The sequence below is a fragment of the Ammospiza caudacuta genome, chromosome 30, assembly GCF_027887145.1.
Source record: "Ammospiza caudacuta isolate bAmmCau1 chromosome 30, bAmmCau1.pri, whole genome shotgun sequence".
Classification (NCBI taxonomy): domain Eukaryota; kingdom Metazoa; phylum Chordata; class Aves; order Passeriformes; family Passerellidae; genus Ammospiza; species Ammospiza caudacuta.
This window is the reverse complement of record NC_080622.1, coordinates 5,286,887-5,310,652: the sequence shown is the minus strand read 5'-3', so window position 1 is coordinate 5,310,652 and position 23,766 is coordinate 5,286,887. Positions and strand designations below refer to the sequence as shown.

Sequence of the window (23,766 nt, the reverse complement as noted above, 5' to 3'; positions counted from 1 at the left end):
AGACGGCCACCTCAGACATCCAGGACGTGGTTCAGGTAGGAGGTGTAGCAGATGGCCAGGCGCAGGATCTCCGTCTTGGATGGGGGCAGCAGGGATGCACAGACCCAGGGATGGACACACGGACACGGGGATGGACAGACGGACAGTCACACGTCCAGGACGTGGTTCAGGTAGGAGATGTAGCAGATGGCCAGGCGCAGGATCTCGATCTTGGACAGTTTCTTGTCGGGGGGCAGCGTGGGCAGCAGGCGCCGCAGCTCGGCGAAGGCCACGTTGAAGGCCTCGACGCGGATGCGCTCGCGGGTCGCGTGCGCCGTGCGGTACTTGGCCGTGGCCCGGCGCCGGCGCCGCCGCTCCTCGCGGCTCAGGGGCTCCGTGCGGGTCAGGGGCTCCACGGCGGAGCCGGAACCGGCACCGGAACCGGCAGCGGCAGCCGGGGAGGGAGCGGGGTCGGGGTGGGATGAGGGCACGGAGAGGGACGGGGGCTCAGAGTTCAGCATCATGGTCAGAGGGACGGGGGACGGTGGCACAGGGAGCCGGGGGGCAGCAGCAAAGGGATCCCGGGGTTTGGGGACAATCCCAAGGGGATCCCAGAGACAGCCCCAAAGGGGTCCCGGGGACAATTCCAAAGGGATCCTGGGGACTTGGGGACAATTCCAAAGGGATCCCAGGGACTGTTCTGAACTGATCCTGGGGATTTGGGGACAATTCCAAAGGGATCCTGGGGATTTGGGGACACCCTTAATGGGATCCTGGGGACAATTCCTAAGGGATCCTGGGGACTGCCCTAAAGGGATCCTGGGGACAGCTCTGAACTGATCCTGGGGACTTGGGGACAGCCCCAAAGGGATCCCAGGGTTTGGGGACAATCCCAAAGAGATCCTGGGCACCTGGGGACAGTTCTGAACTGATCCTGGGAACAATTCCAAGAAGATTCCAGGGACAATTCCAAAGGGATCCTGGGAATGGCAGCAAAGGGATCCCGGGGACTTGGGGACAATTCCAAACTGATCCTGAGAACTTCAGGACAGCTCTGAACCGATCCTGGGGACTTGGGGACAGCCCCAAAGGGATCCTGAGGATTTGGGGACAATCCCAAAGGGATCCCAGAGACAGCCCCAAAGGGGTCCCGGGGACAATTCCAAAGGGATCCTGAGGATTTGGGGACAATTCCAAGCTGATCCCGCAGATCTGGGGACACCTCCAAGTGTTTTGGTGTCACCTCCGAGCTGCTCCCGGCGTTTTGGGGACGCGTCAGGAGAAGCTGGTCCGGATGTTTTGGGGTGACCTTGGAGCTGCTCCCGGCGTTTTGGGGTCACCTCAGCAGGAGAAGTCCCCGGGTTTGGGGTTCCCGTGCCCGGCTCCCAGCGAGGCGCGTGCGGATCCTCCTGCTCCCCATCACATTCCAGCCGAACTGGGGAATCGGGGAATTTCCCTCGGGAATTCCGTGGGCCGGCAGGACAGATGCGGAGGCATAGAAACGGGATCGAGCTTTTCCCGTGGGTTTTGGGGATTTTGGGGATTTTGGGGTCAGGATGTGGCTCCGGAGCCCTCAGGGGTCAGATCCCGACGGGTCTGGAAAAGAAGGATGGGGAATTTCAGCTCAGGGTGGGAAAGGAGCCGGGAGAGGCATCAAATGAAAGAATAAAATGAAATAATAGTAATAGTAATAGTAATAGTAATAGTAATAGTAATAATAATAATAAAATAATAATAATAATAATAATAATAATAATAATAATAATAATAATAATAATATAATGTTGTAAAACATGGTAAGATCAAATAATGAAATGAAAATGAAATGAAATGAGATTAACAAAATAAAATAAAATAAATAAAATATATTAAAAATAAAATAAAATATATAAAAAATAAGATAAAATAAAAGAAGGTAAAATAAAATATAAAACAAAATATATTAGAAATAAAATAAAATGAAATGAAATAAAATAAAATAAAATAAAATAAAATAAAATAAAATAAAATAAAATAAAATAAAATGAAATAAAATAAAATAAAATAAAGATAAAATAAAGATTTCCACAGCTTTTCCCAGTCAAATCCCGTCTACTTCTGGGAAACAAACTCAGGGAATTCCAGCTCCCGGAAGGAAAAGGATCCGCCGGGAAATTCGGGAAATTTGGGAAGCTAAAAAAGCTCCGGGAATTGGGGGAATTGGGGAATTGGGGGGTTCGGGGGGATTTGGGGGGTTCGGGGCCGGAGCGCGGCGGGGGCGGCAGGTGGCGGATGCGCGGCGGGGGCGGGGCGGGCTTTGTGTCGCAAATGGGCCCCGTCTGTCCCCAAAGCTGTCCCCGCGGCTGTGCCCCTTCACTGTCCCTCTGTCCATCCCTCTGTCCGTCCCTCTGTCCCCGCGGCTGTGCCCCTTCACTGTCCCTCTGTCCGTCCCTCTGTCCCCGCGGCTGTGCCCCTTCACTGTCCCTCTGTCCGTCCCTCTGTCCGTCCCTCTGTCCCCGCGGCTGTCCCCCCTTCACTGTCCCCTCTGTCCGTCCCTCTGTCCCCGCGGCTGTGCCCCTTTCACTGTCCCCTCTGTCCGTCCCTCTGTCCGTCCCTCTGTCCCCGCGGCTGTGCCCCTTCACTGTCCCCTCTGTCCGTCCCTCTGTCCGTCCCTCTGTCCCCGCGGCTGTCCCCCCTTCACTGTCCCCTCTGTCCGTCCCTCTGTCCCCGCGGCTGTGCCCCTTTCACTGTCCCCTCTGTCCCCTCCTGCCTGTCCCCTCCGTCCCTCTGTCCCTCTGTCCCTCTGTTCCCCACCGTCTGTCCCCGCTGGCTGTGCCCAAGGTTGTCCCCCCTTAACTGTCCCCTCTGTCCCCCCCCTGCTGTCCCCCTGTCCCTCCCTGCCTGTCCCCCTGTCCGTCTGTCCCTCTGTCCCCTCTGTCCGTCTGTCCCCGCGGGCTCCGTTCCCGGCAGATGGAGCGGCCGCAGCTGCTCCCGGGGATCCGCGGGGAATCCCGAGCGCCGCCCCCCGCTCATCTTCCTCCTCATCCTCATCCTCATCGTCCTCATCACCCTCATCCTCGTCATCGCCCTCATCCTCATCACCCTCATCATTCTCATCATCCTCCTCATCCTCCTCCTCTTCTTCCTCATCCTCATCATCATCATCTTCCTCATCATCCTCATCCTCTTCTTCCTCATCATCTTCATCATCCTCATTCTCATCCTTATCTTCTTCATCCTCATCATCCTCCTCATCATCATCCTTATCATCCTCTTCTTCCTCATTTTCATCACCCTCATCCTCCTCATTCTCATCCTCTTCTTCCTCATCATCCTCATCACCCTCATCCTCATCGTCTTCTTCCTCACCCTCATCATCCTCCTCATTCTCATCATCCTCATCCTCTTCTTCCTCATCATCCTCATTCTCATCCTTATCTTCTTCATCCTCATCTTCTGCATCTTTATCCTCATCCTCCTCCTCCTCGTCTTTATCTTAACTTCATCCTCATCCTCATCTTCATCCCAATCCTCATTCCCATCCTCATCCTCCTCATCTTCATCCCCGCTGCCGCTCCTGGGAATCCGGGAATGCCGCGGGGAAAAGGGGAAAAACTTTGGAGTGGGAAAAGCGGCCGGGAACGGATCCCAAATCCCAGCGGGCCAGGGCAGGAACGGCCCCGGTCCCGGTTTTTTTTTAAAGGCTGGAATGGTGGGAATTTACCCCCCAAAAAATGGGGGATAAAATTCTCCCCAAAGCTCCCAAAATCGCTGAGAGGGGCGGGAATTTCCCCGCTGGCTCTCCCGAAGAAATTCCCGGGAATTTTGGATGTTTGGGATCACTCCCAGCTCGATTTGGGGAATTATTTGGGAATTCGGGAATTTGGGCATGTGGGAATTGGGGAATTATTTGGGAATTTGGGGATTTGGGAATTTGGGGATTGGGGCATACGGGGGTTGGGGAATTTGGGGATTTGGCCCCTTGAGTTTCCCTGCGGATCTGGGATTCCCGGGAATTCGGGGTGGATCCCTGGATGGGAAGCAGGGGATTTTTTTTGGGAAAAGCCAAGTTTCATTCCAGCATCCAAACCAATTCCCAGCCTGGGTTATCCCGGAGCTTTTCCTCAGCGTGCAATTCCTGCTCCCAGCGCCTCTTTCCCGAGGTTGTTTTTGGGGAAAATCGCCCAATTCCCGAATCCAGGGATTCCTGGTCAGCCTCTGCTTTTCCCAGCAAAACCCCGGGAATTTTCCCCACCTCCTCCCTCTCCCTTTTCCTTCCATTCCTGACGAAATTCCCAATTTCCCTTGGAAACCAAACGGATTCCAGGCGGGTTCTTTTCCTTTTCCCCGCTCCCAAACCCTCCCAGGAAAATCCCTCTTTCCAATGGGATTTGGGACCCAAACCTGGCAGCGGGACCGAGGCACTTCCCGGGAATTTGGGGCAGAATTCCCGGTTTTTGGGCCATTCCCGATGCCTGGAAAAGCCGCCTTACCCCGAGTCCCGCACCATCCCCGGGCTCCGCGCGTTTCTCCTCCAGGAGTTCCCAGGATTTCTGCTCATCCATTCATGGAGAAAAGAGGAAAAAACTTTCCCTGGGTTCTCCCGAGGTCCCGCGGATGATCCGGGATGGGAATCCGGGATGGGAATCCGGGATTGATCCCGAAATTCCCGGGGAAGCCGCTCCGGAGCCTCCGAGGAGGAAATTTCGCCGCTTCTCCCCCCAAAAATTCCCAATTTATCCACGCCGGGCCCGACCCCGGGAGCCTCATTGGCCTCTCCGGTTCCCCCCCTCCCTTTTCGCTCATAAATATGGAAAACCGGGAATTCGGGATTCCATTGGCTGCGCGGGAAGCCCCGGGAGGGGCGCGCTGGATGCGGGCCGGGAAAAGGCGACAGCTGCTCCCGGTGCTGCTGCCCAGCGGGAATTCGGGAAAAGGGGGAGAAGGGCCCGGAGCGGAATTGCCGGTGCTGAAAATGGGGGAAAGGGAGCCTGGAGATTGGGAAAAGGGAGCTTGGAGAGGAATTCCTGGTCCTGAAAATTGGGAAAAGGGAGCCTGGAGATTGGGAAAAGGGAGCCTGGAGTGGAATTCCCGGTCCTGAAAATTGGGAAAAGAGCCTGGAGCGGAATTCCCGGTCCTGAAAATGTTCCCGTCCCCGCTCTGTCCTCGCTGTCCCGGCTCTATCCCCGCTGTCCCGGCTCTGTCCCGGCTCTGTCCCTGCTGTCCCCGCTCTGTCCCCTCTCTATCCCCACTGTCCCCGCTCTGTCCCCTCTCTATCCCCACTGTCCCCGCTCTGTCCCCGCTCTGTCCCCGCTCTGTCCCCTCTCTATCCCCGCTGTCCCGGCTCTGTCCCTGCTGTCCCCGCTCTGTCCCCGCTCTGTCCCCGCTGTCCCGGTTCTGTCCCCGCTGTCCCCGCTGGCGCTGCTGGCGCTGCTGGCGCTGCTGGCGCTGCCGCCCTGGCTCTGTCCCCGCGCTGTCCCCGCTCTGTCGCCAGCTGAGCCCCGCGTGTCGCCGCCCGCGGCTCCGGGGCCGTTCCGGGAGCAGCTGCGAGCGCGGCGGGCACCGAGCCCAGGCAGGAGGGGCCGCGAGGGGACGGGGACGGCGACAGGGACCGGGACCGGGACAGGAGAGGGGGACAGGACAGGGGGACAGGGACAGGAGATGGGGACAGCGACAGGAGAGGGGGACAGGGATGGGAGAGGGGGACGGGAGAGAGGGAAAGGGACAGACATGGGACAGGGACAGGAACGGGGACAGGGGGACAGGAGAGAGGGACAGGGGGACAGGAGAGAGGGACAGGGACGGGGACGGGAGAGTGGGACAGGGACAGACGAGGGGGACAGGAGAGAGGGACAGGGACGGCAGAGAGGGACAGGGACAGCGGTGGGAGAAGGGGACAAGGATTGGGATTGCAGATGGGGACAGGAGAGAGGGAAAGGGACTGGACGTGGGTACAGGGACGGGAGAGGGGGACGGGGACAAGAGATGGGGACAGGAGAGAGGGAAAGGGACAGGGACTGGAGATGGCGACAAGGACGGGGACAAGGGACAAGGACGAGAGATGGGGACAGTGACGGGGACAGGAGAGGGGGACAGGAAGAGGGATGGGAGATGGGGACAGCGACAAGACAGAGGGACAGGACATGAGGACAGCGACAGGGACAGGAGATGGGGACAAGGACAGCCCCAGGAGATGGGACAGGGAATGCAGCGCGGAAAGAGCCCGGAGCGGCTCCCGGCAGAACCGCACCCCAAATCCCCATCCCTCATTCCCGAATCCCCTCCCCGCCACCCCCAGGGGATTTTTTGGGATCGTTCCCGGCGCCTCCCGCATCCATCACTCCCCAAATCCCGAATCCCAAATCCACATCCATCATCCCATATCCTACATTCCCAAATCCCAAGTCCCAAATCCACATCCATCACCGCAAATCCCGAATCCCACATCCCACATCCCAAATCCACATCCATCACCCCCAGTCCCACATTCCCAATTCCCGAATCCCAAATCCACATCCATCACCCCCAGTCCCACATTCCAGCCCCGATTCCCCTCCCCTCCTCCCCGCGGGGATGTTTTGGGATCGTTCCCGGCGCGGCCGCAGCTGATCCCGGCGGCTCCGGGCGCGATTCCAGCCGGGAACGAGCGGAGCCGTCCCAGCGCTTCCCACCGGGAATTCCGGGCGCTCCTCCCGCCCTGGATCCTCTGGAATGGGATCGGGGGCTCCGGGCCGATCCCAAAAGGGAACCGGGATCGGAGAAATTCCCGGGAATTCCCTTCGGGATGCTCCCGGCTCAGCTTTCCCCCCTTTTCCCTGCCGGGATTCCCGCCTGGAATTGCCGGGAATGGGGGATCCCAGCCAGGGATGTGCTCGGACCCCAAAAATCCCAAAAATCCCGCGGAGCTGGGAAGGGTCCGCCGGAATTTTGGTCATTCCCAGTCCCGGGAATTCCCGGGATTTCGGTCATTCCCAGTCCTGAGATTTCCCAGGATTTTGGTCATTCCAGTCCTGAGAATTCTCGGGATTTTGTTCATTCCCAGCTCCGAGAATTCCCGGAATTTTTGGTCATTCCCAGTCCTGAGAATTTCCAGCTCAATACCCCAAATTTCCAGCCCATTATCCCAAACTTCCAGCCCGTTATCCCAAATTCCCGGCTCAATATCCCAAATTTCCAGCCCACTGTCCCGAATTCCTGGCCCATTATCCCGAATTTCCAGCCCAATATCCCAAATTTCCAGCCCATTATCCCAAATTTTGGCTCCGTCCCTTCCTTCCCATTCTGTTATCCCAAAGCTTTTTTTCCCCAACCTGCTCCTCCTTTTCCATGAATTATTTGGGATCCAAATCCCATCCCCTTTATCCAATCCCAAATTCCCCGGATTCCCAGCGTTTGATGGAAAAAAACCTGGAAATAAAAAAGTTTCCTTGGGAATTCCACGGATTTATTTATAATATTTACAAATCCCAGGGAAAAAAAAGGGAATTTTTCCGTCGGGACATTCCCAGACCCTTTGGAATTCCTCACAATTCCCAAAAAGCTCCACCCTGGGAAACAGGATGGGCCCAACTGGGAATTCTTGGAATATTTTGGGAATTTTTTGCTCGGGGCATCAAATCCAAACAGGAATTTTGGGAATTCTCCCCCCAGGGCATCGATCCCACCTGGAATTCCGGGAATTTCCCAGGAACACCTCTGGCATTTCCAGCTCTGGGGGAATTCCCTCCCAAGGCTTTTCCTGGAAGTTTCCCTGGATTTCCCAGGCGGTTTTCCCGGATTTTCCTGCAGGTTTTCCCTGAATTTTCCAGGATGCTTTTCCGGATTTTCCTGGAGGTTTTCCCGGATTTTCCAGGCGGTTTTTCCCCAGATTTTCCAGGAGGTTTCCCTGGGATTTTCCAGGCGGTTTTCCGGGATTTTCCCAGGAGGGTTTCCCTGGATTTCCCGGGATGTTTTTCCTGAATTTTCCAGGTGGTTTTCTGGGATTTTCTCCGGGATTTTCCAGGCAGTTTTTCTGGGATTTCCCAGGCAGTTTTCCTGAATTTTCCCGGCTGTTTTCCCAGAGTTTTCCAGGCAGTTTTCCTGGATTTTCCAGGTGTTTTTCCGGGATTTTCAGTACCCAGAGGATCCGGGAGGGGCCGGGATCCCGAAGAGCAGCGAGGCCTTGGAGTTGATGAGGAAGGTGCCGAGCAGGGACAGGAGCAGCACCAGCACCCCCAGCGCCAGCGTCAGCAGCTGCGGGAAATTGGGGAAAATTGGGATACTTGGGATGTTTGGGATACTTGGGAATTTGGGATGTTTGTTTGGGATGTTTGGGATATTGGGAATTGGGGAATTGGGATCGCCCCAGGGATCTCTGGGATGTGGATTTGGGATCTGCAGGGACAGCAGCAGCACCAGCACCCCCAGCACCAGCGTCAGCAGCTGGAAAAACGGGAATTTGGGATGTTTTGGATATTTGGGATGTTGGGCCTATTGGGAATTTGGGATATTGGGAATTTAGGGTATTCAGGATATTGGGAATTTGAGATATTAGGATATTAGGGATATTGGGAGTTGAGGTATTGTGGATTGGGATTTTCGGATATTGGGAATTTTGGAGATTTGGGATTAGGGATTTGGGAATTGGGTGATTTGGAATATTGGGGAATTCAGGGATTTGGGATATTGGGGATACTGGGAATTGAGATATTGGAGATTTGGGAATTGAGGATATTGGGGATTTGGGATACTGGGAATTTGGGGATTTGCACTATTGGGCATTGGGAATTGGGGATATTGTGGATTTGGAATACTAGGGCTATTGGGAATTAGGAACATTGAGGATTGGGAATTTCGGATATTTGGGATTTGGGCTATTGGGAATTTAGAAGATTTGGGAATTTGGGATAGTGAGGATTAGGGATTTGGGAATTTGGTGATTTGGAATATTGAGAAAATCGGGGATTTGGGATATTGGGAATACTGGGAATTGAGGATATTGGGATACTGGGAATTTGGGGATTTGAGACACTGGGAATTCAGGAGATTGGGGATTTGGGATACTGGGAATTGAGGATTTGGGAATTTGGGATACGGGGGATTTGGGAATTGAGGACATTGGGACACAGGGAATTTGGGGACGGGGATAAACCCAGGGTCCCTCCCTGGCCCTGTGTCCCCTCCCTGTCCCCCCGTGTCACCTCCAGCTCCCTGCTGGCCACCAGGAAGATCCGGGCCCTGATGTCCTTCCAGCGGCTCTCGGTCCACGTGGAGAATTCCCGGGAATCCCAGCGGCGCAGCTCGAAGGCCGGGGACAGCGCCGGGGACAGACGGACTCCGGAGCGGACGCAGCCGGGAACGCGGGACGAGGAATTGCCGTCCAGCGGGCCCTGCACCCACCAGTACTCGTACAGCTGGGAAAATGGGAATGAAACGTGGAAAAATGGGAATTATACAGGGAAAAATGGGAACGACAGCTGGGAAAATGGGAATTATACAGGGAAAAGTGGTAATGACAGGCAGGGACAGCAGGGCTGGGGACAGACGGACACCGGAGCGGACACAGACGGGAATTCTGGATGTGGAATTGCCGTCCAGGGGGCCCTGCACCCACCAGTACTCGTACAGCTGGGAATGGCACACATAAAAAAATGGGAATTACAGCTGGGAAATGGGAATTGCACAGAGAAAAATGGGAATTATACACAGAGAAATAGGAACGAGAAGAGGGAAATGGGAATTACACGTGGGAGAGTGCGAACTACAGCTGGTGAAACCGGAATCACACGTGGAAAACCCAACTGCCCTCCCAATACCAATCCCAAATCCCCAATCCCGGATTACCTCGGGCATGGTTCCGGGTGTTTTCCTGGGATTCTGGCACTGCTCCCGTTATCCCAAATCCCCAACCCCGTTATCCCCATTCCCGGATTACCTCGGGCATGGTTCCGGGTGTTTTCCCGGGATTCTGGCACTGCTCCCGTTATCCCCAATCCCCAATCCCCAATCCCGGATTACCTCGGGCGTGGTTCCGGGTGTTTTCCCGGGGTTCTGGCACTGCTCCCGTTATCCCAAATCCCCAACCCCAATCCCCAATCCCGGATTACCTCGGGCATGGTTCCAGGTGTTTTCCTGGGATTCTGGCACTGCTCCCGTTATCCCAAATCCCCAACCCCGTTATCCCCAATCCCGGATTACCTCGGGCATGGTTCCGGGTGTTTTCCCGGGATTCTGGCACTGCTCCCGGCTCAGGTTGGCGCTGATCCCGGTCAGGTTCCCCAGCACCGCCTGCAGCAGCTGCGTCGTGTTGGTGGGGCTGGACACGGCCACGTAGTGCTGAGGAAACGGGCCTGGGAAATCGGGAATAACACGGGAAAAATGAGATTGGGAACGGGGGAAATGGGAAAAATGGGATTGGGAGAAATGGGATTGGGAATGGCGAAAATGGGATTGGGAATGGGAATTCTGGCTCTGGGCAATGGCAGAAATGGGATTGGGAACTGGAATTACAACTCTGGGGAATGGGGGAAAACGGGATTGGGAATGGGAATTCTGGCCCTAGGGAATCACAGCTAGAAAAACGGGGATTGGAGATTGGGAAAAACACAAATCACAGCCAGGAAAAATGGGAATTACAACTGGGAAAAATGGGAGTTACAGGGAGGAAAAGTGGGGATCGCAGCCGAGAAAAGTGCGGATCCCAGGCAGAAAAAATGGGAATTATAACTGGGAAAAACGGGGATCACAGCTCATAGGAATCTCAGCAGGAAAATGGGAATCCCAGCAGGAGAAGGAGGAATTCCAGCTGGGAATCCCAGCAGGAAAAGCGGGAATGGGGATCTCTCCATCTCTGCTCACCCAGGATTCCCTTCTGGTCGGGTTTGATCAGGGACTGGAACCAGGAGTTGTTGGAGTTGAGCAGGAACCCAAAGAGCAGCCGAGCGACCTGGGGGGGAAACCCCGGAATTCCATCAGGGAAAAGGGGCCAGGAAAATGGGGAATTCCAGGAAAGTGGGGAATTCCAGGAAAATTGGGGATTCTGATTCCAGGGATCCCAGGAAAATTGGGAATTCCAGGCCAGCTGTGGATTCCCACCGCAGCATTCCCAGCAGGAACTTCCATCATTCATTCCCCTCGTTCCCACCGTACATTCCTATCACTCATTCCCACCATTCCCGTCAGGAATTCCCACCATTAACTCCCACCGTTAATTCCCATCACAATTCCTACCGTTTTCTCATCCGCCCGGATGTTCTCGGTTCCGTTTTGTCCCCCGGCCAGCGAGAACAGAGCCCGGGCCACCAGCGTGCCCACCCTGGCCAGGGCCTGGAGAACGGGACAAACACGGGAATTACGGGAATTCCAGGAATTCTGAGAGAACGTCCGGACCTTGTCCCAGCGCTCCCGGGTCCCTCCTGCCCTCATTCCCGGATTTTCCCTCCTCTCCCCATTCCCAAATCCCTCAGGATTTATTCCTGACCTCGTTCCCGGATTTTCCCTCCTCTCCCCATTCCCAAATCCCTCAGGATTTATTCCTGACCTCGTTCCCGGATTTTCCCTCCTCTCCCCATTCCCAAATCCCTCAGGATTTATCCCCAACCCTTTTCCAAGGTTTTCTCTCTCTCCCCATTCCCAAATCCCTCCCAGCTCTTTCCCAACTTTCCCCCACCTTCTTCCCAACTTTCCCCCCCCTCCAATTCCCATTCCTGCCCGGATCCTGAATCGCAGGAATCCCCTGGATCCCAAATCTCAAGAATCCCTTGGATCTCAAGTCCTGGATCCCAAACCCCAGCAATCCCCTGGATCCCAAATCCCAGGAATCCCCCAAATCCCAGATCTCAAACCCCAGCAATCCCCCAGATCCCAGGAATCCCCTGGATCCCAGGAATTCCCTGGATCCCAGGACTTCCCCAGATCCCAAATCCCGAATCCCAAACCCCAGGAATCCCAGCTCCCAAACCCCAGGAATTCTCAGCTCTCGAATCCCAGGAATCCACTGGATCTCAAGTCCCAGATCCCAAACCCCAGGAATCCCCCGGATCCCAGAACCCAGAAATCCCCCCAAATCCCAAACCCCAAGGATTCCCATCTCCCAAACCCCAGGAATCCCCCGGATCCCAAGTCCTGGACCCCAAACCCCAGGAATCCTTCGGATCCCCCAAACCCCAGGAATTCCCAGAATTCCGGGAATTCCGCGGGACCTTGGCGGTGTCGGTGACGTGCTCCAGCTGCTCCTCGGGGCTCATTCCCTCGGGATAACGCAGCCCGATGCTCTCGGCCGTGTCGTAGATGCTCTGGAAGTACCTGGGAACAAAACGCGGGAAAACCTGGGAACAAAATCTGGGAAAAACCCAGGAAAAACCTGGGAACAAAATCCGGGAAAAATCCTGGAAAAATCCAGAAAATATCCGCGAAAAATCTGGGAAATATCCGGGAACAAAATCCAGGAAAAACCCACGAAAAATCTGGGAACAAAATCCAGGAGAAATTTGGGAAAAATCCGGGAAAAATCCAGGAAAAATCCAGGAAAAATCTTGGGAAAAATACAGGAAAGATCTCGGAAAAATCTGGGAACAAAGTCCAGGAAAAATGCGGGATTCCCAAATTCCCGCTGCAGATCCCTGAATTCCTTCGGAAAACCCAGACCGGGGTCACAGGGGGTGATCCCAAAAAAGCCCCGGAAGTGCAGAGCAATCGGTGGGGAAATAATTCCATGGAAAATTCCAGGAGCAGCCTCCACATTCCATGAGCTGGGAATGGGAAAATTCCCAAAGGATCCATGGAAAAGATGGGAATTCCAAGGGGTTTTATCAATTCATTTTATCCGACGACGGCTGATCCTGGCTGGAACTCCAAGGGAATTCCAGATTCCAGGAAATCTGGGATGATCCCGAGGGATGCCGGAGCTGGGATTTGGGATTTTTGGGATTCCCAAATTCCCGCTGCAGATCCCAAAATTCCTTCGGAAAACCCAGACCGGGGTCACGGGGGGTGATCCCAAAAAAGCCCTGGAAGGGGAGAGGAATCAGCGGGGCGAGAATTCCACGGAAAATTCCAGGAGCAGCCTCCGGAAGCGCAGCTGTGGCTCCGGCGCCGCCGGGCTCGGGGCCAGGAACGTTCTCCCGAAAAAAGCCGGAATTTCCTCTCGCCTGTCCGAGCAATTCCCTGCCGCCCTTCCGAGCATTCCCGGGAAGGGAAGCTCCCACGGGAAGGGACGGATCCCGCTGGAATGGCTAGAATTCCCAGATTTCTGGGATGGAATTCCCACGGGAAGGGACGGATCCCGCTGGAAATCCTGGATTTGAGGGATGGGATTCCTGCGGGATCCTGCTGGAATGGCCGGAATTCCTGGATTTGTACCTGTTCCAGAATTCCTGGATTTTTTTGCCTGTTCTGGAATTCCCAGGATTCCCAGATTTACCTGTCCCAGAATTCCTGGAATTTCCAGTTTTACCTGCCCTGCAATTCTCAGATTTACTCACACCAGAATTCCCAGATTTACCTGTCCCACAATTCCGGGCGTTCGCAGATTTACCTGTCCTGGAATTCCCGGCATTCCCGGTTTTACCTGTCCCAGAATTCCTGTCGCTCCCAGGTTTACCTGTCCTGGAATTCCCGGCATTCCCGGTTTTACCTGTCCCAGAATTCCTGTCGTTCCCAGATTTACCTGTCCCGGAATTCCCGGATTTTACCTGTCCCACCATTCCCGTATTTTACCTGTTCCGGAACCCCGCCCGGTGGTCGCTCAGCACCGCCCCCGGGATGCTCCGGGACCTCAGGAACCTCTGGAATGACGAGGGGGGGAGGGGCTGGGACACGCCCGGCTCCTGCACGGAAACCCCGGAGCTGAAACCGGAGTCCTGGAGTTTGGAAAGGAGATCCCGGACCTGGAAAAACAACGGGAATTCCTATTGGGAATGACGGGAACGATGGGAATGACAATGGGAATAACAACAGGAATAACAACGGAAATAACAACGGGAATAACAACAAGAATAACGGGAATAACGGGAACGATGAGAGGTTCTGGGATGTGGGGAAACCCCAGAGCCGGAGCCAGACCTCTGGAGCTTGGAAAGGAGATCCCGGACCTGGAAAAACAATGGGAATTCCTATTGGGAATGACGGGAACGATGGGAATGACAACGGGAATAACAACAGGTATAACGGGAATAACGGGAATGACGAGAGGTTCTGGGATGTGGGGAAACCCTGGAGCTGGAACCGGAGCTGTGGAGCTTGGAAAGGAGATCCCGGACCTGGAAAAACAATGGGAATTCCCATTGGGAATGACGGGAACGATGGGAATGACAACGGGAATAACAACGGGAATAACAACGGGAATAACAACAGGAATAACGGGAATGATGAGGGTTTCTGGGATGTGGGGAAACCCCGGAGCTGGAACCGGAGCTGTGGAGCTTGGAAAGGAGATCCCGGACCTGGGAAAACAGCGGGAATTCCCATTGGGAATGACGGGAATGATGGGAATGACAACGGGAATAATGGGAATCCTGAGGGTTTCTGGGATGTGGGGAAACCCCGGAGCTGGAGCTGCTGCTCTGGAGCTTGGAAAGGAGATCCCAGACCTGGAAAAACAAAGAAATGCTGGGAAAAATGCTGGGAATAGCAATGGGAATGACAAGAATAACGAGGATCCTGAGGGGCTCTGGGATGTGGGGAAACCCCGGAGCTGGAACCGCAGCTCTGGAGCTTGGAAAGGAGATCCCAGACCTGGAAAAACACCGGGAATAACAATGGGAATAACGGGAATAACAATGGGAATGACGGGGGGCTTTGGGATGCGGGGAAACTCCGGAACCAGAACTGGAGTTCTGGAGCTTGTAAAGGAGCTCCCGGACCTGGGAAAACACCGAGAATTCCTATTGGGAATGCTGGGAATAACGGCATTCCCTGGGATGGGGAACATTCCCAGGATTGAGAGCATTCCCAGGGATGCCAGGCTCACCTGCTCATCCACGGATTGGTTCCGGCGGGAGACGGGATCCGTGTGCATCCAGAGCTCGGAATTGTTCATCAGGGACACCTGGAAAACAGCCAGGGGGGGGAAATGCGGGAAAAATCAGGGATGGGGTGGGAATTCCTGGGAAAAACCAGAATTGGGAATGGGAAATTCAGGGAAAACTTGGGAAATCCCAGGGAAATCAGGGAATTCCCAGGACAGGATCCCGGGAACGTTCCCCCCCCGGAAGCCCCGGACCTGTCCCAGCTCCAGGAAGGCGCCGATGTTCTCCAGGCGCAGCGGGAACTTCTCCTGCTCCATGTCAAACACCAGGCGCGAGCTGCCGATGTAATCAAAGCTCTCCTGGGAAAGGGAACGGAATGACGGCAGTGGGAAATGGGAATGGGGAAATGGGGAAAAGGGGAAAAGGGGAACGGGGAAACGGGAATGGGAAAGGAAAAGGAAAAGCAAAATGGGAAAGGGAAAGAAAAAGAGGGAAAGGGAAAGGGGAGAAGGGGAATGGGAAAAGGGAAAGGGGAAATGGAAATGGGAAAGGGTGGAAATGGAAAAGGGAGAAAAGAAAGCGGAAAGGGAAATGGGGAAAACGGGAACGGGGGAATGGGAAAAGGGGAAAAGGGGAATGGGAAAGGGGGGAAATGGGAAAGGGGAATGGGGAAAGGGAAAGGGGAAAGGGGAAAGGAAAAGGGGAAAACAAGGAAAAAGAAAAAGGGGAAAGAGGAAATACAAAAGGGAAAATGGAAACGGAAAAGAGAAAAGAGAAAGGAAAAAACAAGAAATGAAAGAGAAAGAAATGGAAAAGAAAGAGAATGGAGAAAAGGGGAAAAACCAAAAAACAGAGCCAGTCCCACCCAAAACCCCAGGAAAAACCCGTTCCCAAGGGCTGGGACTGATCCCAAAGATCCAGAGCTGGATCCTGGGATTGATCCCAAGGATCCTGGGCTGGATTCCCCTGGAATTCCGTGTCTCACCCCCTGGAAGAAGACGAAGAGCACGTTCCTGGGCAGGCTCTGGGCGCCGGGGGCTCCGTGCAGGGCCTGCGCCGCCGCCAGCAGCGCCACGAAGGAGCCGACGGCGGCCTCGGCCCCCGGGGCCACGTTCCAGAAAAACGAGTGGCTGTCCACCTGGAAAATGGGGAAAATAATGGGAAAAATAATGGGAACGTTCCAGAAAAACGAGTGGCTGTCCACCTGGAAAATGGGGAAAATAATGGGAAAAATAATGGGAACGTTCCAGAAAAACGAGGGGCTGTCCACCTGGAAAATGGGGAAAATAATGGGAAAAATAATGGGAACGTTCCAGAAAAACGAGGGGCTGTCCACCTGGAAAATGGGGAAAATAATGGGAATGTTCTAGAAACAGGGAACATCCCAGAAAAATGAGTGGCTGTCCACCTGGGAAAGGCAAAAAATAATGGGAATGTTCCAGAAAAACGAGTGGCTGCCCACCTGGAAAACATGGAATAATGGGAAAAATAATGGGAATGTTCTGGAAAAACGAGTGGCTGTCCACCTGGAAAACAGGGAATGTTCCAGAAAAATGGGAATGGGACAGGGAAACGAGTGGCTGTCCACCTGGGAAATGGGAAAAATAATGGGAATGTTCCAGAAAAATGAGTGGCTGTCCACCTGGTAAACACCAGGAATGGGACAGGGAACATCCTTGAAATACAACACAATGGGATTTTCATTGGGATTTTTCCAGGGATTTTCAAAGGATTTTTCCAGGGATTTCTCCATGATTTCCCCGTGATTCTCCCAGAGATGTTCCCAGGATTTCCCCAGAAATTCCCCATAATTTTCCCCAGGATTTCCCCATGATTTCCCCCACAATTTTCCCAGAAACGCCCCCAGATTCTTCCCATGATTTTTCCAGGAATCTCACCATGATTTCCCCGGGATCTTCCCCAGGAATTTCCCCAAGCTTCTTCCCATCATTTCCCTACGATTTCCCCGTGATGTTTCCAAAGATGTTCCCAGGGTTTTCCCCACAATTTCCCCACAACTTCCCCAGGATTTTCCCAGATTTTTCCCGTGATTTCCCCATAATTTCCCCACGACTTGTCCCAGGGTTTTTCCCGTAATTCCCCCAGGATTTTTCCCAGACTTTTCCCACAATTTCCCCATTATTTCCCCACAATTTTCCCCAGCATTTCCCCAGGAATTCCAGGTCCACTCACCCTGGTGGCCGCCAGCACCACGCGCTGCTCGGGCTGCAGCCGCCCCGAGGCGTTGATGGGCTGCAGGGAGCTCCAGACATTGAAATCCAGCAGGGGGTCACACACAATCTCTGGGAACGGGAAAACATGGAAAACGTCCCAGGGGTTGGGAAAAACCCAGGCAAAAACCAGGAAATTCTGATAAAAATGGGATTTCTGTGGGAGCTTTTACGGAGGAAATGAAAGAGATTGGTGGGATTCAGGGAGCTCCAGATTCCCGGGATCTCCACAGGATTTATCCAGGGTTCTCCCAGGATTTTCCTGGAATTTTCCTGAGATTTCCCAAGGATTTCCTCAGCATTGTCCTGGGATTTCCTAGGATTGGATCCCAGGACGTTCTTGTGATTTCCCAGGATTTCCCCAGGTTTTCACTGGGATTTCCCCAGGATTTCCCTGTGACTTCCTGAGGATTTCCCCCAAGATTTATCCAGTATATTTCCCCATGATTTCCCTGTGTTTTTCCCAGATTCCCCAGAGTTTCCCTGTGATTTCTCCAGGATTTTCCCCATGATTTCCTCAGGGTTTTTCCCAGATTCCCCAGGATTTCCTTGTGGTTTTCCCAGGATTTCCCCAGGACTTCTCCAGTATTTCCCTGTGATTTTCCCAGAATTTCTCTGTGATTTCTCCAGGATTTCCCCATGATTTCCTCAGGGTTTTCCCCAGAATTTCCCCAGGATTTCCCTGTGTTTTTCTCAGGATTTCCCCATGATTTCCTCAGGGTTTTTCCCAGATTCCCCAGGTATTCCCTGTGGTTTCCCTGTGACTTCCCCAGGATTTCCCCAAGATTTCCTCAGGGTTTTCCCAGAATTTCCCTGCGATTCCTCCAGGATTTCCACATTATCTCCTCAGGGTTTCTCCCAGATTCCCCAGAATTTCCTTGTGGTTTTCTCAGAATTTCTCTGTGATTTCTCCAGGATTTCCCCATGATTTCCTCAGGGTTTTCCCCAGGATTTCCCTGTGAATTTCCCCAGGATTTCCCTGTGAATTTCCCCAGGATTTCCCTGTGAATTTCCCCAGGATTTCCCTATGAATTTCCCGGGATTTCCCTGTGAATTTCCCCAGGATTTCCCCACGTTTTTCTCAAACTCCCCCAGGATTTGGGCTGCTGACCGGGGTTGATGCTGAAGGCGCTCTGCAGCCCCATTGCAGCCCCAGTGCAGCCCCAGCAATGCGTGACTCACCCGGGTTGATGCTGAAGGCGCTCTGCAGCCCCATTGCAGCCCCAGCACAGCCCCATTGCAGCCCCAGCAATGCATGACTCACCCGGGTTGATGCTGAAGGCGCTCTGCAGCGAGCTGCGGCGCATGCAGGTGACGGTGCTGGCTGCAGCGTGCATGTGGGACTGCAGCTGCATGGCGCACAGCGGGAACTGCGGCGCTGAGCCCCCGGGGCCCGGCACGTTGTGGGCCTGGTAACACTGGCAACAAACGCGGCGTGTTACTCCTTATTTTTATAGAATTTAAACACTTTTTGGCTCTTTTTTTCTGGCTTTTTAATGGATTCGCAATGGAATTTTTAAGATTTTTCAACGGATTTCTATCATTTTTTTAAATTAAATTTTAACGGACTTTACTGCGCTTAAACGAATTTTAAAGAACTTTTAACGGATTTTTAATGGGATTTTCCCCCACCTCGTGTTCCTCTCACCTCTTTGATGAGCTGGGTCTCGTTGGCGTCCTGCAGCAGGAAAATGGGGAAGGGAAAATCCTCATAGGAGACCCCGGAGCCACCTGGGTTCCACTGGGAGCCGTTGCAGTGAGCAAATTGAGGGCCGTAGGTGTCTGAATATACCCCTAAAAAATGAGGGAAAAACGGTAAAAAAAGGGTAAAAATCGGCCAGGAACTGTGGGCTGTAGGTGTCTGAATACATCCCTAAAAAAAATGGGGGAAAAATGGTGAAAAATGGGTAAAAATTTGGGCAAGAAATGGGGAAAAACAGAGCAAGAACTGTGGCCTGTAGGTGTCTGAGTAAACACTTGAAAAATGGGGGAAAAATGGGAAAAAATGGGTAAAAACTGGGCAAAAACCCAGAGCTGTTGCAGTGAGCAAACTGGGGGCTGTAGGTGTCTGAATAAACACCTGAAAAATGGGGGTAAAATGGTAAAAAAAAGGGTAAAAATTGGCCAGGAACTGTGGGCTGTAAGTGTCTGAATACATCCCTAAAAAATGGGGGGGGGGAAAAGGGAAAAAATGGGAAAAAACAGGCAAAGAACAGTGGCCCGTAGGTGTCTGAGTAAACCACCTGGAAAATGGGGGAAAAATGGGAAAAAAGGTGAAAAAGTCAAAAAGAACAGTGAAAAAATGGAATAAAATGGGGAAAAACAGGGGAAGAAAGAATGGGGGAGAAAATGGGAAAAAAGAGGGGAAAAATGGGGGGAAAACTCAAGAAAAAAATGGGAGAAAAATGTGAAGAAACTCAGAAAATGAAGGAAAAAAATGGGAAAAAAAAAGGGAAAAAATGGAGAAAAATATGAAAAAAAATGGGAAAAAGCAGGAGGGAAAAAGCAGAGGGGAAAAGTTGGGAATTTTGCTCACCAAATCCATCGTTGGGACATTTCAATCCTGGGGAAAATCCTTGGGAAGGGGCGGGAGAGGCAGCGGCCACGGCCAGGCCTGAAATCCGGGAGGATCCTTTCAGCTGCATCAAAACGTCCCTGGAAATGGGGAAAAGGGGCTGGAATTTGGAATTTATCCATGAATAATTGAAATCTGGGGATAAATCAAGGTAATGAAGGAAAAAAATGAAATTTTCCTTCCATGTGAAAGTGAAACCCAGGAAAAAAATCAAGGGGAATTAAGGATAAATCCTGGGATTTTTATCTTGTGAGGGCACAAAATGGCGGAAAACCAACAAGGCTGGAAATTCCCCTGAGGTGGAGAAAAACCTTGCTGGAAATGGGAAAATGGGGCTGGAATTTGGGATTTATCCACGAATAATTCAAATCTGAGGATAAATGAAGGAAATGAAGAAAAAAAATCCCAGGAATTTTATCTTGTGACGGCCCAAAATGGTGGAAAACCGACAAGGCCAAAAATCCTGGAATTTCCCTTCAGGTTCAACAAAACTTCCCTGAAAATGGGGAAAAAGGGGCTGGAATTTGGGATTTATACATAAGGAAATAGAAATTTGGAAATAAAGCTAGGAAATCAGGGGAAAATCCCTTGGAAAAATCATGGAAGGGCCTAAAACGAGGGAAAAATCAACAGGGAGAAACTTCCAGCCACATCTTTCTTGCTTTTCCCAGAAGAAAGAGCCCCAAATCCATCCCAAGGTTTATTTTCCCTGTTTTTTTTTTTTTTTAATCATGGATCAAATAATTGGATCTGAGAGTCCAATCCCACAAAAAAAAAAAAAGCAGGAAAAGCAAAGTTTAGGAAGGAAAAAATCCCTGAAATCCCAGGAACGCCCGGAGCACCTGGAAAAGGGGATTTGATCCCAAATTTTGGAGAAATTCCCACCTGGAGAAGAGGTTCCCGTCCAGCAGGACCATGTAGGGCGGGTGGGGACCCTTGGACAGGGCCCACTCCAGGTCCTGCTCCTGCTCCACCACGTGGATCACGCCCGTGTCCCCGCTCAGCGAGGCTGCCAGGGAAAAACGGGATCAGAGCCTCGGAATTCCCAGAATTCCCATGAAAAATCCATGGATTCCCATAGAGCACCATGGCAGGGGGATGAGGGATCGAGGGGAAGAGCTGTGGGGTGGAAACATGGGATTTGTCCCCTCAGAAATCCCAAAATTCCCACAAAAATCCATGGATTGCCATGGAACACCATGGCAGGGGGATGAGGGATCGAGAGGAAGAGGTGTGGGGTGGAAACGTGGGATTTGTCCCCTCAGAAATCCCAAAATTCCCACAAAAATCCATGGATTGCCATGGAACACCATGGCAGGGGGATGAGGGGTATTAGGGGAAGAGCTGTGGGGTGGAAATGTGGGATTTGTCCCCTCAGAAATCCCAAAATTCCCACAAAAATCCATGGATTGCCATGGAACACCATGGCAGGGGGATGAGGGGTATTAGGGGAAGAGCTGTGGGGTGGAAATGTGGGATTTGTCCCCTCAGAATTCCCAAAATTCCCATGAAAAACGCATGGGTTTCCATGGAATAGCTGGGGAGAGGGGTGAGGGGGAGCTGTGGGGTGGAAATGTGGGATTTGTCCCCTCAGAATTCCCAAAATTCCCATGAAAAACGCATGGGTTTCCATGGAATAGCTGGGGAGAGGGGTGAGGGGGAGCTGTGGGGTGGAAATGTGGGATTTGTCCCCTCAGAATTCCAGGGAATTACACAAAATCCTCAGGTTTCCCATGGAAAAGCAAGAAGGGGGGGATAAAGGATTTAGGGAAGAGCTGTGGGGTGGAAATGTGGGATTTGCCTCCTCAGAATTCCCAAAATTCTCTGGAAAACCATGGCAGAGACCTGAGGGATTTAGGGAAGAGCCAGGGGATGAAAATGTGGCATTTATCCCTTCAGAATTCCCAAAAATCTCTGGAAAAGATGGGCAGGGGGACGAGGGTTTTAGGGAAGAGCTGTGGGGCGGAAATGTGGGATTTGTCCCCTCAGAATTCCAGGGAATTTCTTCAAATCCCAAGCTATTCCATGGAAAAACAGGGCAGACAGATGATGAATTTGGGGAAGAGTTGTGGGATGGAAACGTGGGAATTGTCCCCTCAGAATTCCCCAGAACAGCAGAAGAGGGAATGAGGAATTTAGGAAAGAGCTGCGGGGTGGAAATGTGGGATTTGTCCCCTCAGAATTCCCAAATTCCCCCACAAAACCCGTGGATTCCCATGGAATAGCAGGGGCGCGGGGTGAGGGAGAGGTGTGAGGTGGAAATGTGGGATTTTTACCCTCAGAATTCCCCAAATTCCCCCACAAAACCCATGGATTCCCATGGAATAGCAGGGGAGCGGGGTGAGGGAGAGGTGTGAGGTGGAAATGTGGGATTTTTACCCTCAGAATTCCCCAAATTCCCTGGAAAACCAAGGCAGGGAGCTGAGGGGCTCCGACACTGCCAGCATCGCTGGGAGGCTCCCTCAGACCCCCCCAACATTCCCAAAATTCCCAGATTTCCCAGGAATTCCCATTAACCTCACACTGGCAGCCGATCTGGTGGGTGGTGTTGAGCAGCCCCATGACCCCCAGCATTCCCAAATTCCCAGATTTCCCTGGAATTCCCACATTTCTCACACTGGCAGGGAGGCTCCCTCACACCCCCAGCATTCCCAAATTCCCAGAAATTCCCAGAAATTCCCAGATTTTCCAGGATTTCTCACACTGGCAGCCGATCTGGTGCGTGGCGTTGAGCAGGCGCACGCAGGGCGCTGTGTGGTTCAGGGCGATGTAAATCTTCCTGTGCACGGAATTGCCATGGCAGGAACCTGGAAAATGGGATAAAAACTGGGAAAAACGGGAAAAGTGATGTAAATCTTCCTGTGCACCGAGTTCCCCTGGCAGGAACCTGGAAAATGGGATAAAAACTGGGAAAAATGGGATAAAAACTGGGAAAAATGGGAAAAATGGGATAAAAACCAGGAATAACAATGTAAATTTTCCGGTGCACGGAATTGCCTTGGCAGGAACCTGGAAAATGGGATAAAAAATGGGAAAAATCACATAAGTCTTCCTGTGCATGGAATTGCCCTGGCAGGAACCTGGAAAATGGGATAAAAAATGGGATAAATGATGTAAATCTTCCTGTGCACGGAATTGCCCTGGCAGGAACCTGGAAAACGGGATAAAAACTGGGAAAAACGGGAAAAGTGATGTAAATCTTCCTGTGCACCGAGTTCCCCTGGCAGGAACCTGGAAAATGGGATAAAAAATGGGATAAATGGGAAAAATGATGTAAATCTTCCTGTGCATGGAGATACCCTGGCAGGAACCTGGGAAAATGGGAAAAGTGGGATAAAAACCAGGATCAAAAACTGGGAAAAAACGGGATCAAGGACTGGGAATGACTGGGATTAGGGACTAGGAAAAACAGGACCAGGGACTGGGAATGGCACGGGAAAAACAGGTCAAAAACCAGGGAATGACTGGGATCAGGGACTGGGAATGGGGCAGGGAATAATGGGATCAAAAGCCAGGAATGGCACAAGAGAAATGGGATCAGAGACTGGGAAAAACTGGGATCAGAGACTGGGAATGGGCTGGGGAAAACCGGGGATCAGAACTTAGGAACAGGGCAGGGAAAACGGAATAGGGCGGTTCAGAAACTGGGAATGGGGCAGGGAAAAACGGGATCAAAAGCCAGGAATGGCACGGGAAAAGTGGGATCAGGGACTGGGAATGGGCTGGGAAACGTGGGATTAGAACCTGGGAATGGGGCAGGGAAACACCGGGATCAGCGAGGGACACAGGGACCCCAAAAAGGGAACTGGGGACCCCAAAAGCGCCCCCGGGCCGCCCCTCCCCGCTCCCCTCAGGCCTCACCCGCCGCCAGCGCGGCCACGAGCAGCGCTCGGAGCATCCCCATGGAATTCCGGGCCGTTCCCGTGGAATCCCGGGCCATCCCCGGCGGATCCCGGCCCGGCCCCGCCGCCATCGCCGCCCGCGGCACCTCCACTTCCGCCATCCGCTTCCGGCATCCGGCGGAAGTGACGGAAGGAGCAGGAAGCAGCGGTGCCGC

At 52.8% G+C, this 23,766-nt stretch overlaps 2 protein-coding genes across 2 annotated transcripts; both read right to left on the bottom strand.

The window, feature by feature from the left end:
- Window positions 1-146: 146 nt before the first annotated feature.
- NHLH1 (nescient helix-loop-helix 1) lies at window positions 147-503 on the bottom strand. Its single transcript, XM_058821863.1, has one exon. The coding sequence runs from the start codon at window positions 501-503 to the stop codon at window positions 147-149; it is 357 nt and encodes a 118-aa protein (XP_058677846.1).
- Window positions 504-7,390: 6,887 nt separating this feature from the next.
- NCSTN (nicastrin) lies at window positions 7,391-23,710 on the bottom strand. The gene is made up of 17 exons (XM_058821641.1): window positions 23,571-23,710; window positions 22,412-22,516; window positions 20,595-20,718; window positions 19,671-19,789; window positions 18,783-18,928; window positions 18,399-18,552; window positions 17,097-17,206; window positions 15,889-16,041; window positions 15,158-15,262; window positions 14,906-14,983; window positions 13,654-13,823; window positions 12,138-12,240; window positions 11,167-11,262; window positions 10,795-10,882; window positions 10,135-10,286; window positions 9,138-9,350; window positions 7,391-8,190 (listed from the first exon to the last, which is right to left on the bottom strand). The coding sequence occupies exons 1-17, from the start codon at window positions 23,680-23,682 to the stop codon at window positions 8,068-8,070; spliced, it is 2,151 nt and encodes a 716-aa protein (XP_058677624.1). The 5' UTR covers window positions 23,683-23,710; the 3' UTR covers window positions 7,391-8,067.
- Between the last annotated feature and the right edge of the window lie 56 nt (window positions 23,711-23,766).